This window comes from Triticum aestivum, chromosome 7D (assembly GCF_018294505.1).
Source record: "Triticum aestivum cultivar Chinese Spring chromosome 7D, IWGSC CS RefSeq v2.1, whole genome shotgun sequence".
In the NCBI taxonomy this organism is placed as follows: Eukaryota; Viridiplantae; Streptophyta; class Magnoliopsida; order Poales; family Poaceae; genus Triticum; species Triticum aestivum.
Genome location: NC_057814.1, coordinates 53,278,841 through 53,298,476, shown reverse-complemented (window position 1 = coordinate 53,298,476; position 19,636 = coordinate 53,278,841). Strand labels below are relative to the sequence as shown.

The 19,636-nt window shown below is 44.3% G+C and overlaps 1 protein-coding gene and 1 pseudogene across 1 annotated transcript; one reads left to right on the top strand and one right to left on the bottom strand.

Annotated features, from left to right (window-relative positions):
* Positions 1-11,317: 11,317 nt before the first annotated feature.
* Positions 11,318-18,316, top strand: LOC123170765 (polycomb group protein FIE1-like). Its single transcript, XM_044588536.1, has 15 exons — positions 11,318-11,510; positions 11,772-11,791; positions 14,868-15,092; positions 15,177-15,242; positions 15,331-15,453; positions 15,866-15,946; positions 16,030-16,122; positions 16,542-16,617; positions 16,786-16,865; positions 16,963-17,034; positions 17,260-17,319; positions 17,474-17,570; positions 17,807-17,870; positions 17,980-18,039; positions 18,241-18,316. Exons 1-15 carry the CDS (start codon positions 11,318-11,320, stop codon positions 18,314-18,316), a joined length of 1,386 nt encoding a protein of 461 aa, XP_044444471.1.
* Positions 13,069-13,219, bottom strand: LOC123171618 (uncharacterized; annotated as a pseudogene).
* Positions 18,317-19,636: the final 1,320 nt, after the last annotated feature.

The window sequence follows — 19,636 nt, the reverse complement described above, 5'->3', positions numbered from 1 at the left end:
CTTTAGTGATGCTAAGCTCCAATTCCACATAGCTACAGAGATCATTCTGCGCCTCGACATAGCCCAGGAGTCCCGCAACCTCACCACACCAGAGTTCAATCTCCGTCGACTCCTCAAGCAACGGCTGCTCGGCCTAGCTGCGATCGAGCGTGCGCGCAAGAGACAAGCCTCCCGGCTAACCTGGCTCAAGCTGGGCAACGCGGGAACCAAATTCTTCCATGCAAAGATGCGATCACGACGAAGGAAAAACTTCATCCACATCCTGCAAACGAGCAACGGGATCGCCACGTCACACGAGGACAAAGAGGAAGTCATCTTCGAGCACTTCAGCTCCTTCCTCGGCTCCAAAGGAGCCCGGACTCGAGCTATCGACTGGAGGCAGCTACAACTGCCGGCAATAAGAGGAGGAGGCCTCGACAACCCATTCTCTGAAGCAAAAGTTTGGGAGGCGATCAAGGCCTCGCCAGCAGAAAAAGCCCCGGGTCCGGACGGATTCATAGGAGTTTTCTTCCGTAGTTGTTGGCAAACTATCAAACACGACATCATGAAGGTTTTCCACCAGTTCTACTACATTACCGGCGACAATCTTGCTACACTCAACTCCGCCCTGGTAGTCTTGATCCCAAAAAAGGATGGTGCGGCAACAGTTTCAGACTACAGGCCAATCAGCCTAGTTCACTCCATAGCTAATGAAGGAAATATGCCCTAGAGGCAATAATAAAGTTATTATTTATTTCCTTATTTCATGATAAATGTTTATTATTCATGCTAAAATTGTATTAACCGGAAACTTGATACATGTGTGAAGACATAGACAAACATAGTGTCACTAGTATGCCTCTACTTGACTAGCTCGTTGATCAAAGATGGTTAAGTTTCCTAGCCATAGACATGAGTTGTCATTTGATTAATGGGATCACGTCATTAGGAGAATGATGTGATTGACTTGACCCATTCCGTTAGCTTAGCACTTGATCGTTTAGTATGTTGCTATTGCTTTCTTCATGACTTATACATGTTCCTATGACTATGAGATTATGCAACTCCCGTTTACCGGAGGAACACTTTGTGTGCTACCAAACGTCGCAACGTAACTGGGTGATTATAAAGGTGCTCTACAGGTGTCTCCGAAGGTACTTGTTGAGTTGGCGTATTTCGAGATTAGGATTTGTCACTCCGATTGTCGGAGAGGTATCTCTGGGCCCTCACGGTAATGCACATCACTATAAGCCTTGCAAGCATTGTAACTGATGAGTTAGTTGCGGGATGATGTATTACGGAACGAGTAAAGAGACTTGTCGGTAATGAGATTGAACTAGATATTGAGATACCGACGATCGAATCTCGGGCAAGTAACATACCGATGACAAAGGGAACAACGTATATTGTTATGCGGTTCGACCGATAAAGATCTTCGTAGAATATGTAGGAGCCAATATGGGCATCCAGGTTCCGCTATTGGTTATTGACTAGAGAGATGTCTCGGTCATGTCTACATAGTTCTCGAACCCGTAGGGTCCGCACGCTTAACGTTCGTTGACGATATAGTATTATATGAGTTATGTATGTTGGCAACCGAATGTTGTTCGGAGTGCCGGATAAGATCACAGACATGACGAGGAACTCCGGAATGGTCCGGAGATAAAGATTGATATATGGGATAATAGTGTTTAGTCTCCGGAAGGGTTCCGGAATTCACCGGAAGAGGTTCCGGATGTTTCCCGAAATATTTGGGAACGAGAACACTTTATTTGGGCCAAAGGGGAAAGCCCACAAGGTTTTTGGAAAGCGCAAAAGGAAGTTTTGCGGAGTCCAGGGGCCAGGCGCCAGGGCCCCTGGCGTCTGGGTCCAGACGCCGGGAACCCTGGCGTATGGACCTGGAGTCCGAGAAGGACTCTTGCCTTTCGGGTAAAACCGACTTTGTGGAGGCTTTTACTCCAAGTTTCGACCCCAAGGCTCAACATATAAATAGAGGGGTAGGGCTAGCACCCAAGATACATCAAGAAACAGCAAGCCGTGTGCCGGCAACCCCGTCACCTCTAGTTTATCCTCCGTCATAGTTTTTGTAGTGCTTAGGCGAAGCCCTGCGAAGATTGTTCTTCACCAACACCGACACCACACCGTCGTGCTGCCGGAACTCATCTACTACTTCGCCCCTCTTGCTGGATCGAGAAGGCGAGGACGTCATCAAGCTGAACGTGTGCTGAATGCGGAGGTGCCGTACGTTCGGTACTTGATCGGGACGGATCGTGAAGGTGTACGACTACATCAACCGCGTTGATAAACGCTTCCACTTACGGTCTACGAGGGTACGTAGACAACACTCTCCCCTCTCGTTGCTATGCATCACCATGATCTTGTGTGTGCGTAGGATAATTTTTGAAATTACTACGTTCCCCAACAGCTAAGCTAATCACCAAAGTCCTCTCCATGCGACTCTCCAACGTCATCGACTCCATAATCTCACCGGTGCAATATGCTTTCCTGGGAAAGAAAAGCACGCATGATAGTTTCCTTTAGGTCCAGAATGCAGTTAGGTCTCTGCACAGAAGAAAAACACCAGCACTCCTGATCAAACTTGACATAGAAAAAGCTTTCGATAATGTATCCTGGGAGTATCTTCTCGAGCTCCTCCAAGCCCTAGGCTTCTCGGCGAGATGGCGAAACTGGATCACCATGCTTTTAGCGTCTTCGACCTCCTCTTTTCTGCTGAATGGCGCGGAGGGCAGGAAAATTTTACACTACCGCGGGCTCAGGCAGGGCGATCCCCTGTCCCCGCTTCTGTTCATCATCGACATAGACCCCCTGCATCGACTTCTACAACGTGCCATGGAGCTAGGCCAGCTCGACTCGCTGCCAGGCAGAGATCTCTCGCTGCGTGTGAGTCTATATGCAGACGATGCCATCATTTTTGCGAACCCGGTGAAAGAGGAGATCAACGCCCTGATGGATATCATCCACGAGTTCGGACAAGCTTCAGGTCTGAAAGTGAACCTGCTAAAATCTTCAGTCACTGCTATCAGGTGCGACCTCATCGACTTGCAGCAAGTGCTTCAGAATTTCGGCGGACAACAAACACAATTCCCCCTGAGCTATCTTGGGCTGCCTGTCACCATTTCTAGATTGCGCATAGTGCACCTGCAGTTCATCCTGGACAGAATCAGAGCGCGCCTGGCAGGATGGAAGGGACGACTCTTGTCCATAGCAGGAAGGCGCGTTCTCGTCAGAAGTGTGCTTAGTGCACTCCCCACTTTTGCACTGGCTGTTCTGAAGGTGCCAAAGAAGCTCCTAGCCAAGGTGGACAAGATCAGAAGACGCTTTCTATGGGCTCAAGAGGAAGAGGCCTAGGGTGGGCATGCAGCTGCCATGCGATCAAGGTGACAAGGATCTGTTCAATGCCTCAACAATGGTGACGCTGGGAGATGGGAAGACGGCCAGCTTCTGGGACTGCTCCTGGACTGGCGCAAGAACTCTGAAAATGGAGTTCCCAGAGCTCCACCAGCACTCAAGAAGAAAGAACAGGACCATCCATGCTGCACTACTGAATGACACTTGGATTGCCGATCTGGCTCACGGAAACACGCAACAACTATGGCCTGAGGTGATCCGCCTGAACAGATGGCTCATCTCCAAGAACCTGAACCTAAACGACCAGCTGCAAGACACCATTAGATGGAAGCACACGGCCTCGAGATCTTTCTCCACCAGCTCGGCCTACAGCTGCCAATTCCACGGGATGATCAAGACAAACTTCAGAAAGATGCCATGGCAGGTTTGGGCACCAGCCCGGCTGAAATTCATGGTCTGGCTGCTGCTCAAGAACGGGCTATGGTGCAATGACCGGCTCCAAGGAAGAGGCTGGCTGAATGAGTACTTCTGCCAGCTTTGCCTCAGAAATCTGGAGACCTCGCAACATCTCTTCCAGCAGTGCCCTTTCTCAGCTGAAATCTGGACCAGAGTTGCCCGAAGGAACCGATGCAGTTCCATGCACCCCACAAGCTGGCAACACAAGAGCAAAGTCGTGGAGATTATAACTAAGATCATAAACGGTGCAAGGCCTGAGCACAAGAAGGGAGTCAAGACAATGATCGTTCTGGTGCTGGGAGGCATTTGGCATCTACGAAACGAGTGCACTTTCAGGCAAAAGACAGCAAACATGACTGAAACCATGGCGAGCATAAGAAGGACGTTCGAGCTATGGCGCCAAGCAGGAGCAGTTCACCTTGAGCACCCTTTCTGGGACCCTCCATGAGAAATCAACATGCTAGTCTAGCCTTCCGCTAGTTTTTTGGCTGATCTTTTCAGCTTTCTTCTGTTTTCTTCCTTGATCGCTAGATCGAACACCACCCTTTGTTTTTCTCACCTGCTTCCTGCTATGATATCAATATATGCCAGCCATCAGCTGGTCCGTTCAAAAAAAAAAAGATTCATCATAATAAATTTCCATGTTTTTTTAATAATATTGTGGATGTCGATATTTTTGGTTCTGAACTCGGTCAAAGTTAAAGAAATTTGACTTTCCAAGAAATTAATACCCCTTATATTTTGAAACTGATGAGATATTTAGTTTGACGGGTGAGGGAGATGATGGAGTGTGTTTAATGTTTATTTCTAATGCGGTTATTTGATGTGTCTTTCACGGTGTGATTTGTGTTATCCGCTAATCTACCCATATTCACGTGGGGAAATTTTCGCGTGGGTGATTGCATGTACTATATTGGTGCTATAGTATCACATGGCGGCGTTTATTTTTTTAGGTGGTGGGAGGGTGCGTGGGGTTCATATGTCTTTATAGGTCGCTTTGCTGCTGATTGATTTGGAAAACTGTTGGCTTGATCAAAATCGTAAAGCAAATCCAAAATTGAATACCTCAATCGAACGAAAAAGTTTTAAAATTAGGGAACATAGTGAATTAAAATAATTAAATGGGAGAGCTCCTTGAGAATTTTTTGACCCGGTCAAAATCGTGACCCAATTCTAAATTGAATGCTTCAATTAATTGTGAGGTCTTAAAAATTACAAAATATAGTGTATAGTATAAAATAATTGAATGAGAAAGCTTTGAGAAATTGTTGACCCGGTCAAAATCGGGTGACCCAGTTTTAATTGGAGACCTCAATTGATTGCGTGACCTTTAAAACTAGGGAGCATAGTGTATAGACATTAAACACAATCCCCATCTATCTATAACCAAGTCAGTTATGAAGTACTACCTCTGTAAACTAATATAAGACGTTTTAGATCACTAGTATATGTGTGTGGGCGGGTTGGGAGGGGGTACATGAGGGTAAGGTGAAAACAAGGCAACTAAATGTCCTACCCACCTTCATATGTGTAGAGCCGATCCTTTCCCTTCCTCTATATATAGTACTCCATCTTCACTTGAATTAGCAACATGCAAACTCTATCACCTCTCCATCATCCATACAATTCTACATCACAATTATTTGATTTGAGTACTTTACTAGTATAATAAATAGGTTGTATTTGGCACAAACTAAGAGAGGATTGATTGCGAGAAAGTTGAAATGAAGTTGAGAACACATATGAATAGGAGAGACCGGGAAAGAAGCAAATGTTTGTCCTGCATGGAGATAAACCTCCTGATGCCCTCATCCATGTCTCCATATCCGTCCTAGGCGTGGTACAGTTGGACGATGTGCCAGCTGGTCCATCGTTACCAGTTTGCTTAAGTCATCATCTCAACAAGCTACAACATGACCTGGAGCCCTCCATTTTGTTTTCTTTCCCAATTTGTATCTCGGCTTCAACTTACCATGACTCATTTGGTGGAACGATGGGATATGGTGGCAAATAAAACCTTTTTTCTTTTGACTTGCAGCCTTGACATTGACGACTTCCATAGCTGAAATAATGCTCCGAATGTATTTATTTTGAGTACAATTTTTTGTTTAGCTGTTTGGTGCCAAATCCATAGCTGAAATAATGCTCGACACTTGACACCACCGCAAGTTATGATGCACTGATTGATCGAGCAGGCCACTCATTGGTTTATTCGTGGCATGTGTGTCCGTGAGTGCATCAATTTCTTCCTTCGATCTCATGCTTGTGCGAGTGACTTGGATAAAGGCTGTTCACACCTACCTGTAGATACTCGTCTCGTTCCAAAAAAAGAGGAAAAAAAATCAAGTGGTTGATTAGTGCAGTAGGTTTAACACAAATGAGTCAAGGAGTTTTACATCGACATGGTCACATGGACCTGAAAACCCGACTGCGGCAGAAAGAACAGAAAAGAGAGAGATGGTTGATCAAGAACTTCCCCTAATCTAGCTACTAATCCCTGAGAACTGTCTGCAAGCGAGATCAATCTCTTCCTCCATCATCTCGATCGTATCATCACTATCGTAATGAGCATCGTGCGCTCTCCGCTCCGGTCTTCCTGGGATGCTCCTTTCCCTTCTTGTCATCGCTGTCCATTTGGGCGAACTCGGCCGGGTAGATTTTCTTGCATTTGGTTGCTAGTTTTTTCTTTTTTTAGAAAAGGAGGATGATCCCCGGCCTCTATATCTGGAAGATGCATGCAACCACTTTATTAATTATTCACAAAGACCTTATAAAGTAATACATCAATATGTCTGAAGCCGCCATCTTGACAACATGTGTCATTACACACATATCCAATGATGAAGGGGTTGAGGAAGTGTTGCTAGTTATTTGGTTGCTAGTTGGGCGAGCTATTTTAGACATCGACGACCCCTTTCCGTCCAGCCGCGCTAGCTCGTCCACAACGTGGGGGACAAAACTCCACTGCTCCGCCACTCCACTGATATCCTACAAGAGAAGGCTGAGCACGATCAGCTGAGAGTATACACATTACTAGTACGATATAGAAAAGGATTTAGAATACATGTCTGGGACATTTGTGTTCACCAATGCAAACATACTAACAATAAGTCAATGGCAGTTCGACAAAGGTATCAATGATTGCCATCTAGGCGAGGCATGCAACATTTAAAATGTTTTCAGGTTACTTAAAAACGCTACCTCTGTCCGCATGTGTGCTAACTAAATCACTAAGATGTAGTACACTCTTTGTTGATAATTGAAAGTAACAGACAATTAACTTGAACGACCTGCATATATCTGAATAAAGAGTGGTGTTGCATTCCTTACATTGCCTTGCTCAAGGGATTAAATGGCATCCTGCAGACAATGATAACCCCTTTAGCAGCTATTGCTTTCAGTTCGTTTGGCTCTCGCTATCAGACAAGAAGGCAGGCAAGTCAGGCATAACATCAATCATCATTCCCCATATATTAAAGTACACTAATGCAGAATACTGCTAAAGCGACACATGAATCAAAGGCCCTTCGATCAAATTGTGTACGATGCATGAATCGCAAACGGTATAGTAATAAAACTGTCACCAATAAAATGAATTGTGCGCGATGGCGGAGACATCAAGCACAATTTAGATTAGAGTTGCATGTGTAATACGTGGCATATGGTTGCTCCGTACGAACTGTTTGCGATGAGTCAGAACAACAGAAACGATCAGTCAGATCAAGGTGTGTGTGCGAGATACGGCATACAGTTCACTTCGATGAACTGTTTGCGATTAGCCAACACAACAAAAACGACCAGCCAGATCAAGGTGTGCAATATACGGCATACAGTTCACTCGGATAAACTGTTTGCCATGAGCCAAAACAAACACAAACGATTCAGCTTAATAAGATGTGTCAGTACTCAGAAATGTGTGGAAAGAATGATAATAACATAGACAATTACTGCTAATAAGCCGTATGTGTTGTGGTCAAACGCTTGCTAGTATACAATTGTCAGCGATTGATGAAACCATCACCGACGGATTCCCTAGTTTAGTCCGTGTGCGATGTGATTTGCTCTGCCTACAGAAGTATAACATATATACTTATAAGAACATGGTTGCATAACCAAATTAAACATCTAATTACATAAGTGATTATACAAATAATATTTGCACACACCAAAGTAAACCATTACATGCATAATAAACTAGGAGAAACGATCATCTAATCATCTACTTCTTGTCACGCTTGCCACCACTGCTCTGCTTGTGGCTTGATCCCTTGCCGTCTACAGTAAGGAGGCACTTCCTCATGTCAACGATCCACATGTGCATCTCTTAGCATGTGTACACACCCTTGGCCGCGAACTTGAGGTGATCTTCATGCAGTCTCCGCACCCATGCCTTAAGCCAGACCGCAAGATTTTTCTTGCTAGCATCTGCAGTAGGGGGCAATGATGGCCACGGCGAGGTCAACCAGAGAGGCCTTCTGCTTAATATTTCCCTAGATCCTATAGTGGCCATGAATGTCGACAAGCTTCTAGCAGGCCAAGACCAAAGTCTAGAGCACGTGTACATCATCGATGGCGTCCACTGTAGCGAACTTGTAGTCGGGGCTGTTGACAAACTTGGAGAAACGCTCGCAAGGCCTTGTGGCTCAAGATGGCAACGGGGATGAAACCCATCGGGTTTTGCCTTCCCAAACCCATCCCCACGAGAAAATCATAAACCCGTCCCCGACCCCATCACCGTGTGCGGGGCTAGTTTTCTGCCCGTCCCCTAAACCCATCGGGTTTCGGGGAACCCACGGGGAACCCATGATAAAATCATAATATTTAAACAAACATAGTGGCGACAAAGAATAACATTTCAGCAGCAAAACAAGCACATTTCAGCAGCATAACTTGAGTAAATTTCAACAAAAAAAATAATAGATGGTTCAACAGCTATATAAGTTCTGAAATAGAACTTATAGTTCACAAATCACTTTAAAGTTGGAATCATCATGGCATCTTTCACATCCCCAAGCCTCCAAACGATCATCTTCAAATCTTCCAATGCCAAATCAAAGTGCCAAGTCCTAGGGAAGATCAAAACTCGCTCAAGCTAAAGTTAAACATGAGAAAAATATGCAGATTAGTATATGAAATTTGCAAGTAACTGTACTTCACCTGCATTCCCTCTTGAATGTCTTGAAGACAACTCCAAAATCTTTGTCCTTATTCATTGTCAGCATCTATGAGAATCAAATAAGTAGTAATGAACATCTTATGAAACATTGCAACAAGATAATGATAAACTTTATGATGATATGTAAAGAAAGACACACCTTTATATTTGTTTCTTATCCAATCTTGTGAACACATCAAGGCCTCTAAGATTTCAGGGGTAAGATGACTACGGCGGTAAAAAAATAATGTAATTTCGCAGGTATTGCCAGGTTTCGGGTTCGGGGACTACCGAAACGGGTGTAAACCCATGAAACGTGTCGGGTTGTATAATGTGCCCAACAACAGCCCCGCGGGGATGAAAAGATGCCCATCCCCATCCCCTAATAGGGTAAAAACCCACGGGGATGCGGGTTTCGGGGCCCCATTGCCATCTTGACTTGTGGCCCAGGAGTAGTGGTAGACGAGGATGTGATGGCGCGCGCACAACTGGGCGACGACAACCTTCTGATAATACCTGAGATGACCGTCAGTGTACTTGAGGTCAATGACGACCACTTTGTACTTGTCATCCTGAGCAAGCAACTGCTCCATGGTGTTGATGGAGTCCTCCACCGCGGGCGGGTCATTGGTGTACACCATCGAGAGGTCCTTCTCTCTCACGTGGGTCTTCACTTGATACACGTCGAACTCCATTGGAGCGCCACTAGATATCCTCTCTGTATATGTCGTCCTGGGTGTGCTTGTTTGTATTGTGGGACGCGATCAAAAGGTTGAAGTAACTAAGGTTATAATAGCCGAGGGAATAAATGACCAATTTAGCAGGTTTACTAGTTTCCTATTAATACTTCCAGTATCAAGCAAATTCACATTTCATATCGAACAACAGTTTGCCACTATCATATATTTTAACATCACAGTACGATAGCTACGCGAAAATAGCACAGTACAACATATAGCTAGTTCACCTCAATAAGCACAAGGTATGTTGAGCATAATAGTAGAACAATATATTCATTTCTCTAATCGACTGATGCATGATCAGCCAAATTCGTCTTCTCCACATCTGCTTTCAGCTCAGTAAGAACCTATTTTGCACTGTTCAACTGGGAAAGTGCCTCCTCCTTCGCAAACATCATCTTAGCAAAGTCTAATTTAAAATATATCTGAACTCATTCTGTGTGGGATGGCAAGAAGATCTCACAGGGCTTTTCCAACGAAATCGTCTGTATTAGCTCCCCCGATCGCATATGAGCATGTGCGCTAAGCGTTTCTGGGTCATTTGGGATGGACCCCCCGTTGCACACATAAGCAAGGCGATGGTTTAAAACTCTGTCGCGGAAAGGGGGTAAAAACCGTTTGTATAGGACGTCGCTGCACCAGTGGATACCCCCTAGTCAAAAGTTGATTCTTAAACATCAACAGTTTGTGTACTCCCCATACATAAGAAAAAGACCAATGCGGAAAGTAGGGCTTTTACCCACGTTGGGGGCCTAACCAGGTAGATCATGTGAGCCTTTTTATTTGTGTTCTAGATCCACCGAAACCTGGGGTAATGTTCCCATGACTACGATTCCGCGTACTCGTTCTAGTAGTGTTTTTAGGACCCGATGAAAAATTCCTCAATAACTAGCACCGACCGTGGGATTCTAACGATACCAGATCGGATCTATGTCTTCATTTTTATTTTCATCATCAGATAATGAGTTACTAAGAATAATGGCACATTGCAAGGTCACCGAGGAGAAAATCCATGGGTCACACCAGGCAAAGACGTGCTCGATGCTCTTTTTGTTTGGCAGAAATCCAGACTCGGGGAAGGAGTACCGCGATTCACGTATCCTACGCTAACCGGTTTGATAACTTGTGCAGGAATAGAAAGCTTCCAAGATCCATGAAGGGAGGATGTTACAATTGACGAAGGTTTCTAGGGTAAATCAGAATATCCAGCTTGGAAGTTTATCAACAGTTTGGAAAACGGAGGTCTGAAGCAGGATTTGTGCTACCACTAATCCATATACAAATCAATTATGTTGATTAATAGTACATTCTATACTATATACATCTTTTCTTTATCTTTATATCTTTATATCTTTATATACTACTATAGTACACGAACTTTTGAATATTTGAATCTACCATGGCCTCACCTATTTTACCCGCCACTAGCATAATCAATTCACTTGTAGCCGTAGGATCTATTAGATCGAACGGCTCATGTTACAAGGATTCGCTACTCACAGTGTTCCCGCCAATCCAAAAACAGCACTAGCTCCTTCTAGAAAACTCCACAAACCACAGTAAAATCCAGCCTCTGGTAAATCGATGCTTGCCAACCTCCTTTTGCCTGGATGGGTGGATGTGTGGAGCAAATGGATTGGTGGTCCCCATCACGGTGGAGCCTTGGAGGCGTGGAGCGTGGCACCTGCTGACGTCTGCTGCGCGGCCGGATGCGAGCGTCGCCGTGCCTGCTGAGGAACCCTGCCAGATGCGCGAGGTCGTGCGCTACGCCGGAGCCATGGCTGCCCTTGAGTCGGGGTTCGGGGGGTCAGGTGCTGGGACGGAATCTGATTGATGTGAAAGGATGTGGCACTGTGGCTGCAAGCAGGTGCTCTGCTCGACGGCAGAGGAAGCGTGACGTGACCTTTTTTTCTTTTTCTTTTTGCGAGCAGCGTGATGTGGCCTGGTGTTAGCGATTTTCTTTCGAGAACATGGTGTTATCATTTTTAAAACTGGATGGAGTGGCTATAGCTGGTCCAATGTCAGGCTTCATGGCCCGTATGACTGAGTAATAGCCAAAAATCGTATTTCAGATGAGACAGGAAGGCAGAAGGCAAGTCAAGAGAGAGAGAGGGGGGCAAGACTTTTCACGGTTCACACACGTAAAAATATGCTACCATGCATATACACGTACTCCCTCCGTTTCTAAATATAAGTCTTTTTAGACATTTCACTAGATGGCTATATACGAAGCAAAATGAGTGAATCTAAACTTTAAAATATGTCTATATACATCCGTATGTAGTTCCCTAGTGAAACCTTTAAAAAGACTTATATTTAGAAACGGAGGGAGTATATGTGAACATACATACATTTTTTGGCAATTGTTTTTGGATATGCGACCTTTAATAATTCTTGCCTAGTTGCATTCCATCTATGTCCAAGTGATGTACTGCCACCGTTCCGTTTCTAAATGTAAGTCTTTGCAGAGATTCCACTATGTATCACATACAGATGTATATAGATGCATTTTAGAGTGTAGATTCATTTATTTTGCTTCGTATATATAGATATAGGCCCTGTTTGGTTCAGCTTTTATCGACGGATTCCGCTGCCGCGCAGCAGAATCTGAACCAAAGGGCGAACCTAGCAGAATCCGATTTCAGAAATTCGCTGCAAAAATCTGAACCAAAACCGGAAGCAACCCAGGACGTGCTTTTCAAAATCTGATTCCGCTGCGGGCCAAAATCTGAAAAAGCTGTATCAGATGGTTTGTCAAATGACCTACATCTTTTTCACATCAGGTTTTCCACAACTTTTTTTCCACAACACATTTTTCACAGCTGCTTTTAGAAATCCACAGCCGAACCAAACAGGGCCATAGTCCATAGTGGAATCACTAAAAAGACATATACTTCTCTCGTCCCTAAATATAAGTCTTTTTTTAGAGATTCCACTATAAAGACTACATTCAGATGTATATAGACCCCTTTTAGAGTATATGTTCACTCATTTTGCTTCGTGTGTAGTCTATACTGTGATCTCTTAAAAGACTTACTTTTTTCGAAATGAAGGACTTAAAAGACTTATATTTAGGAACGAAGGGAGTAAAATGCATGGATGTGATCATTTTCTTTCTCTTTTGTTTTTCCGGGGAAGTGGTGATCATTTTCTAAACATAATATGATCCCATGATGTGAACTGCCACTTTGTGAATATTGACTGCAAGTCTGCAGGTTTGTAAAACTACTAACCAAAATTATGTGAGATATTTTTCGCAATTTAAGAAAGTGGAAATATATCTGAACATTGTAAAGTTTGTAAAGTAACTAACAACCTAAATTATATGACATATTTTTGGCAATTTAAGAAAGTGGGAATTTGTTAGGACGTTGTAACTCGGCACGAGGTTGCAAAGATAAAACAATTGATGTAGAAAGTGCTCAGTTTGTATTGCAGCACACCCACCATGTGCAATGTGGGCCACTAGCCTAGGCCACGGATCTTCCTGATCACCCGTCGACCCCGTCCAGGTAAGTATCTGAATTGCTTCTTGTTCATCTGAAGATATTTAATTAATAATGCCCACGTGCAAAGCACGTGCCTTCGGCTAGTAAGCTACAAATACAAAAAGTAGTGAATAACTTCAATGTAGGGACTAGATGCACGCCAAAGTTTAACGAGTACTTTTAGAGATCTAGCTACTTGTATAATCCTTATCAGATTAGGGTAGTGCAATCAATGGGAGTTTAATCCAGTTTCTATTTATCGAAATGACCTTTATAGATGATGAAAAATCCATGGTTTCATTCCACAACATTCTATAAGGTGTTGGGCCCAAGTAACAGGTAGGCCCATGAAAATAACAGGCCCATGAACACATATTTTGATCAGCTAGTTCTGAAACCCTAAATTTCAGTTATATAAACACAAACATACACCACAACATACAATTCATTCCATCCGCTGCCGCCGCCGCCAACATCCTTCACTACAGGTATCCATTATCTTCCTCGTGTTCCTCCTCTCCGGTTGTCTTGTTGTTATCGCACCTTAACACTTACCCGATTTCATCGAACGGTGACATCTCATTGCCTTATTCAACTTTGACCATCTTTGCTTTGTGGTTACAGCCGCACATGTGGATCTGAGACTCCCCTGAAGGAAAATCGACGCTTTCTTCCATATCCGACAAAGCATGTCAAACATACTGTACATGTTTAGTCTCGTTGTCTAGACAACTATCTAGAAAACCCCACACAACTACACCTTAGGCATCTTACCAAGGCCCCTTAGTCCAACTACTTGCTACGGCATGAGCACCCCGAACGATGTGACGCCGCTGATGGGGTCCAATGGCAAGTAAGTGGTACACGAAAAATATTGTTACTCCAAACATTTTTTTATTACTAAATCAAAGTAAATTTTATTTTCAGATCTATGTTATATAGTTCCTTTGGTTCCCAATCTAGTTATGGTATGTGGTTTATCGTCATTGATAACACAAATAGTTTTAGTATATCAGGTTATTTTCAAAAAAACATATTTTACTTTAGTATGAGTGATTTTCCTCACAGTGGGAAATTTGATTACTCAACTTTTTAAGTGAAGTTGAAGCAAAATCCAGGTATATCAACTTGTTGAACAATTGTTCAGTTCTGTGAAAAAGAAAGATTTGGATGTAATTTTTTTTTTGCTGCGAATGGATGTGAATCCGGTTGCAGAATGCAGTAGCCCCATCTGAGTTACAGTACAAATCCAGTTGTAACCTGTGTACGTATATAATTAAATGTTTGCTATTGATATACTCGTGTCCCTATTTGCAATTTGAAAACCCAATTACTGTACTACATTAAAGGTTTGCCAAAAATGGAAGATGTAAATCCAAGTGTAAACTGCAGGTGCCCGTTTAATTGCTTTTATTGATACAGCAAAGTTTTGTAGTATCCACTTGATTCTTTCCTAATTTGATTTTCGTAAGAAGAAAATGTAAATCTGATTTCCACGCGGTGCTTAAACCCCAAATCTCTCAACTCTGAAGCGCGACGACAACGCCTGAGGTCGACACGCGCCGGAGGTCACAGCGCCGCCCCATCCCACCCGCCCAAGCCCCCGCCGCCGCTGCCACGAAAGCGCCGGCCGAGAGGAAGGGTAGGGGGAAGGGGAAGGGGAAGGCGGCGGTGGAGGAGGAGGAGGCGCCAGAGCCCCAGCCTCTCCCGGCGCCCATCACGAGGCTGGTCCCGGTGCAGGGGTTAGGGTGCGAGGCGGCGGTGGGGTCGCTGGTGCCCAGCGGGAGCCGGGAGTTCAAGCTCTGCAGCAAGCACACTGAGGGCAAGCATCCGCTCCACGCCATCGGCTTCAACTTCGTCGACGCCCGCTACTACGACGTCTTCGCCACCGCCGGCGGCAATCGTGTAAGCCTTTTGTGGTTGCCCGCTCGCTCGATCTTTGCTCTGTCTTTAGATTTGGGTATGTTCTTAATCGTGTTGATCTTGCAGGTGACGACGTACCGTGGCCTCCCCGACGGTAACTTGGCTGTTCTGCAAGCATACATTGATGCGGACGTAAGCTCCATTGCAATCTCTAGAATCTTCAGTTTCTCATATTAGTTGTACTATCTCTGAGGCTGATGAGGTCTGCATCTTATCTCAGGATGCTCAGTCATTCTACACTCTGAGCTGGGCTTCTGACCTTGCCGGCACACCACTGCTAGTGGCAGCAGGAAGCAATAGGGTCATTCGGGTCATCAACTGTGCCACCGGGAAGTTGTTTAAGGTATAATAGTGCCAGAGTTTTCTACTTCGTTATTGTGGCCAATATGTATGAAGTTTCACACTTTCACTTGCATCAATCTACTATTCAGCTGCTTATTTGATGTCCTTTCTGAAAACAGTTGCTTATTTGATAATTGTTGGTTTCCCTGTATTGTCCATTCGAGATGATGATTTGGATTTTTAGGAAAAGTTATGTTTCTGCTATGCAGTAGCTTATTTTTCTCCAAAAGAGATTGTAGATGTCAAATACTTTAGTACGTCTAGGCTCTAGCATGGTGAAAACATGCACAACCTAGCAGATCTATTCTTCTGAGGTAGTAATGAAACTGGGCATATATATGACGATTCAATATCCTAAACTAATGATTACGAACGTGGAGTAAGTTTCTTATTTCGTCTTACAAATCATGCAGAGTCTTATTGGCCATGGTGGTTCAATAAATGAGATAAGAACTCAACCGTTGAAGCCTTCGCTCTTCAGTTCTGCAAGCAAGGTTGGCAAATAACCTGGTGTGGTGCTGGATATACCTATGCCTTTTACCTTTCTGATGCAGTTTATATATATGGCCTTATATAGGACGAGTCTGTTAGGCTATGGAATGTCCATACAGGGATCTGCATCTTGATTTTTGCTGGAACAGGAGGTCACCGTCATGATGTATTGAGTGTTGTAAGTTACACCTACCTGGCTAGTGACATTGTTTTCTATTTCCACTCACTTCGCTGCCCGAAGATATGTTTGGATTGTGGCCAAAAGCTACCCTACCAATATTTTGTTCATAATAAAAAACTTGGTCTTTGTTAGGATCATGGCCAATTTTCTGGCATGCCAATGCTCGTTTGGCCACCCTAGTTCAGTTTTCTTACCAATGTTGGACAAATCATGGGCTAGCAAAATCTACACCAAAATTATAGCTAGCCAAATATTTGGCAAGGCTATCTTGGGCTAAATCCGAACACACTCTAAATATAGCTGTCTTCCAGCTACTGGCATTATTGAGTGGATCAAATTTTAGTTCGTATCACTGAAAAATAAAACATGTTATCTCGGCACTAACTGTCCTTTCATTCATACTCCCGTTATATCAGGACTTCCACCCTTCTGATATGCACCAAATTGCCAGTTGTGGCATCGATAATACTGTGAAAATCTGGTCAATGAAAGGTTAGCGAACCATTTCATCAATCTTGCTTCCTACTCCCTCCGTCCCATAATGTAAGATGTTTTTGCAAGCTATGTTAGTTTGCAAAAACGTCCTACATTACAGGACAGAGGGAGTATTTACATTTTATTACTGCTGATCACTGACATGGTTTCTTAATGTTGTCATAGAATTTTCGCCATACGTGAAGAAATCCTTTACATGGACTGACCTTCCATCAAAATTTCCAACAAAAGTTGTCCAATTTCCGGTATGTTAAGTATCTCTCATCTTTGAACCTGTTATTATGCAAACTTTTAGTATTGTTCTTAACCCTCTCAGCATCGTGCTGATCTATCCCCTTTCAGCTTATGACTTGCGTGGTGCATTCTAACTATGTTGACTGTACTAGGTGGCTTGGTGACTTCATCCTGTCGAAGGTAAATTGCTCGTTTTTGTAGGAGAGACGAATTAGTGTGAACACAATGTTAGAATGCTTACTGGAATACTGGTGCAAAATTTCAGACTATACCTGAAACCTGTAATATCATACTTTACAGTCTTTTTTTATATCAAAGATTAGTGTTGCCACCTGTTTTTAAATGCTGATTTCATTATTTCCTGAAGGATGAGAACATCTGATCTGCTTCGCCTTGAACTTGCAGAGTGTTGATAATGAAATTGTTCTGTGGGAGCCAAAAACAAAAGAGCACGGTGCCAGCGAGGTGATGCAGTTTTACTTTTAAAGAACTATAGGGCTTAACAATTTATACTTTTGTACTGATCCAAACTAGTTCTGGTTGTGCTCCTTTGTTTATAAAAGTGATGCCGGCCATACTGTGTGCCTTCATCTGAAGTGATTCTTCATTCCATATGCAGGGCAGCATTGATGTTCTTCAGAAGTACCCTGTGCCCGATTGTGACATTTGGTGTATCAAATTCTCATGTGATTTTCACTTCAATCAATTAGCAATAGGTAACACTTTATATTGAAATTATTATCTGCGGACATATTTCTGTATTGTACTTATGTGATTGTCAACAAGTTTCTGAGGATGGCCGTACTTGTACATGTGAAAAACTGAAATTTGTAGAAAACATGCTCGTGGCTAATCGTTTGCTCGTAAACAAACTCATCTACATGCACCCGATCAGGGTTAGATGAAATTCAAAATGTATAACTCTTGTGGTTAATCGTTTGCTCGTAAACAGGCAACCGTGAAGGCAAAATCTATGTGTGGGATGTGCAGACGTGCCCTCCTGAGCTAATGACCATGTAAGTTTAACCAAGCAAGTTCAGCTATTCCCAATTTCTCCTCTGCATGTTGTGGTGGTGCTAGCTACTAACTTGTATGTTCCTGCATGTACACACTGATAATTTCCAGGCTGAGTAGTCCGCAATGCAAAATGACAATAAGGCAGACTGCAGTGTCGTTTGATGGAAGGTACATCACCATATTCCGTTCGCCATCTCTGATCCAGTAGTATCTCTCTAGTATTTATTTATTTATATCCTGTACTTTTATGGATGTAGCCTCTCATCTGTGCTATGTGCATCCATCATAGTTTTTCTTCTTTGAAGTCTGGTTTTGGTGTTGGCGCGTAAGAATTGTGTGTCACTCCTCTTCTTTTCTTCCATTCTTCAGCACGATCCTTGCCTGCGGCGAGGATGGCAGCATATACCGCTGGGACGAAGTGGAACATGAAGCTGCCAAAAATTGAAGCAACCAAAAACCACCGTGCCGTGCGGCCCCATGGCAATGCTAGCCAGTTTGAGCTTGAATTGGGGGGTTGTTGTGTGCTTACTTAGTCAGTGGTACTGGTACCCATCAGCCTTACTTAGTCGAGAAGCTGGGGTTTATGAGCTTATAATGTTGTAAGTTAGGATGTTGTTAATTCGATGATTTGCCGGATGTTTCAGTTCATTATGTTTGCTGTATCATGTACCGAATGTGGGAACTAAACTTAAGTCCTCGTTGCTACTAGTTTGTTGTGCATTCCCATTGAGTTGCCTGAGCCTGCTGTTGCTGGCGTAACACATACCCAAACGAAACACTTTGTTGGGTGAAGAAGAACTTCATCACAATCCTGATGCTGGAATGGCCTGAATTTCTCCGGTCGGCTTGTTGTGCCGTCTTCGTGGTCTGTTTGGAACGCGTGAATTTTACAGGAACTCTGCTTGGGATGTAAATGGCGCCGCAAGGCCCGTTTAGGCCTTGTACAATGCAAGGTGCTTAGGGGAGGTGCTTAGAGAAATAAACCAGACGTTCTCTAAGCACCGGTGCTTGTACATGGTGGACGCTTAGTTAGGCGTCTCTCCTATAAAAATAAGCACCGGTGCTTTAAAAAATTCGGTTTATTTTTCTAAACATCCCCCTAAGCACCTAGCATTGTACAAGGCCTTAGTAGCTCGATAGTTCATTTTCCTGGTAAAAACCATTCTTGAACTGTTAGCCCAATAAGTGGGCTTATAAATGGCGCATTCCCTAAACTCCGCGGAAATTTGTCAAGAATTGTCCATTTCTGCACCAGTCGCGGAAGATTCATTCATGGGTCTCTACTGGTTCCTAGTATTGTTCCTCAAGCCTTTCTTTTTTACCTTGATAAGTGTTGTTCGGAAGTTGACCCGTCTCTCTCCCCCTCCCTTCCATGACGCTCCCGCAAGCGTCCGGGGGAAACCCTTGCCGCCCATCCCCCCCCCTTCCTCCTTCGGTCGACCCCCCCCCCCCCGCCACCACCGACGGGCAAAGCCCGGCCGACGTCGGCGGCGGTGGGGCCTCTCTTTCTCCTCTGCTCGCCCTCGAGGCTGGCGCGCGACGGCTTGGCGGGCAGAGGCGCTGGGTTGCGTGCGGCGCGACGGCGGGCTGTTGGGGCGGCGGCGCGGACCTCTGGTGGCGGCGTGGTGATGCCCTAGGAGCCCGCAGGCGGTGCGGCGGCTGCGGGTGGCGTCTTCTTCACGTGGCCACGTGAGAGACGGTCCCGGCCAGATCTGGCCGATCTGGCGCCGGCGGCTCGTCGTGCTGCGGGGCTGTGTCCGGCCTG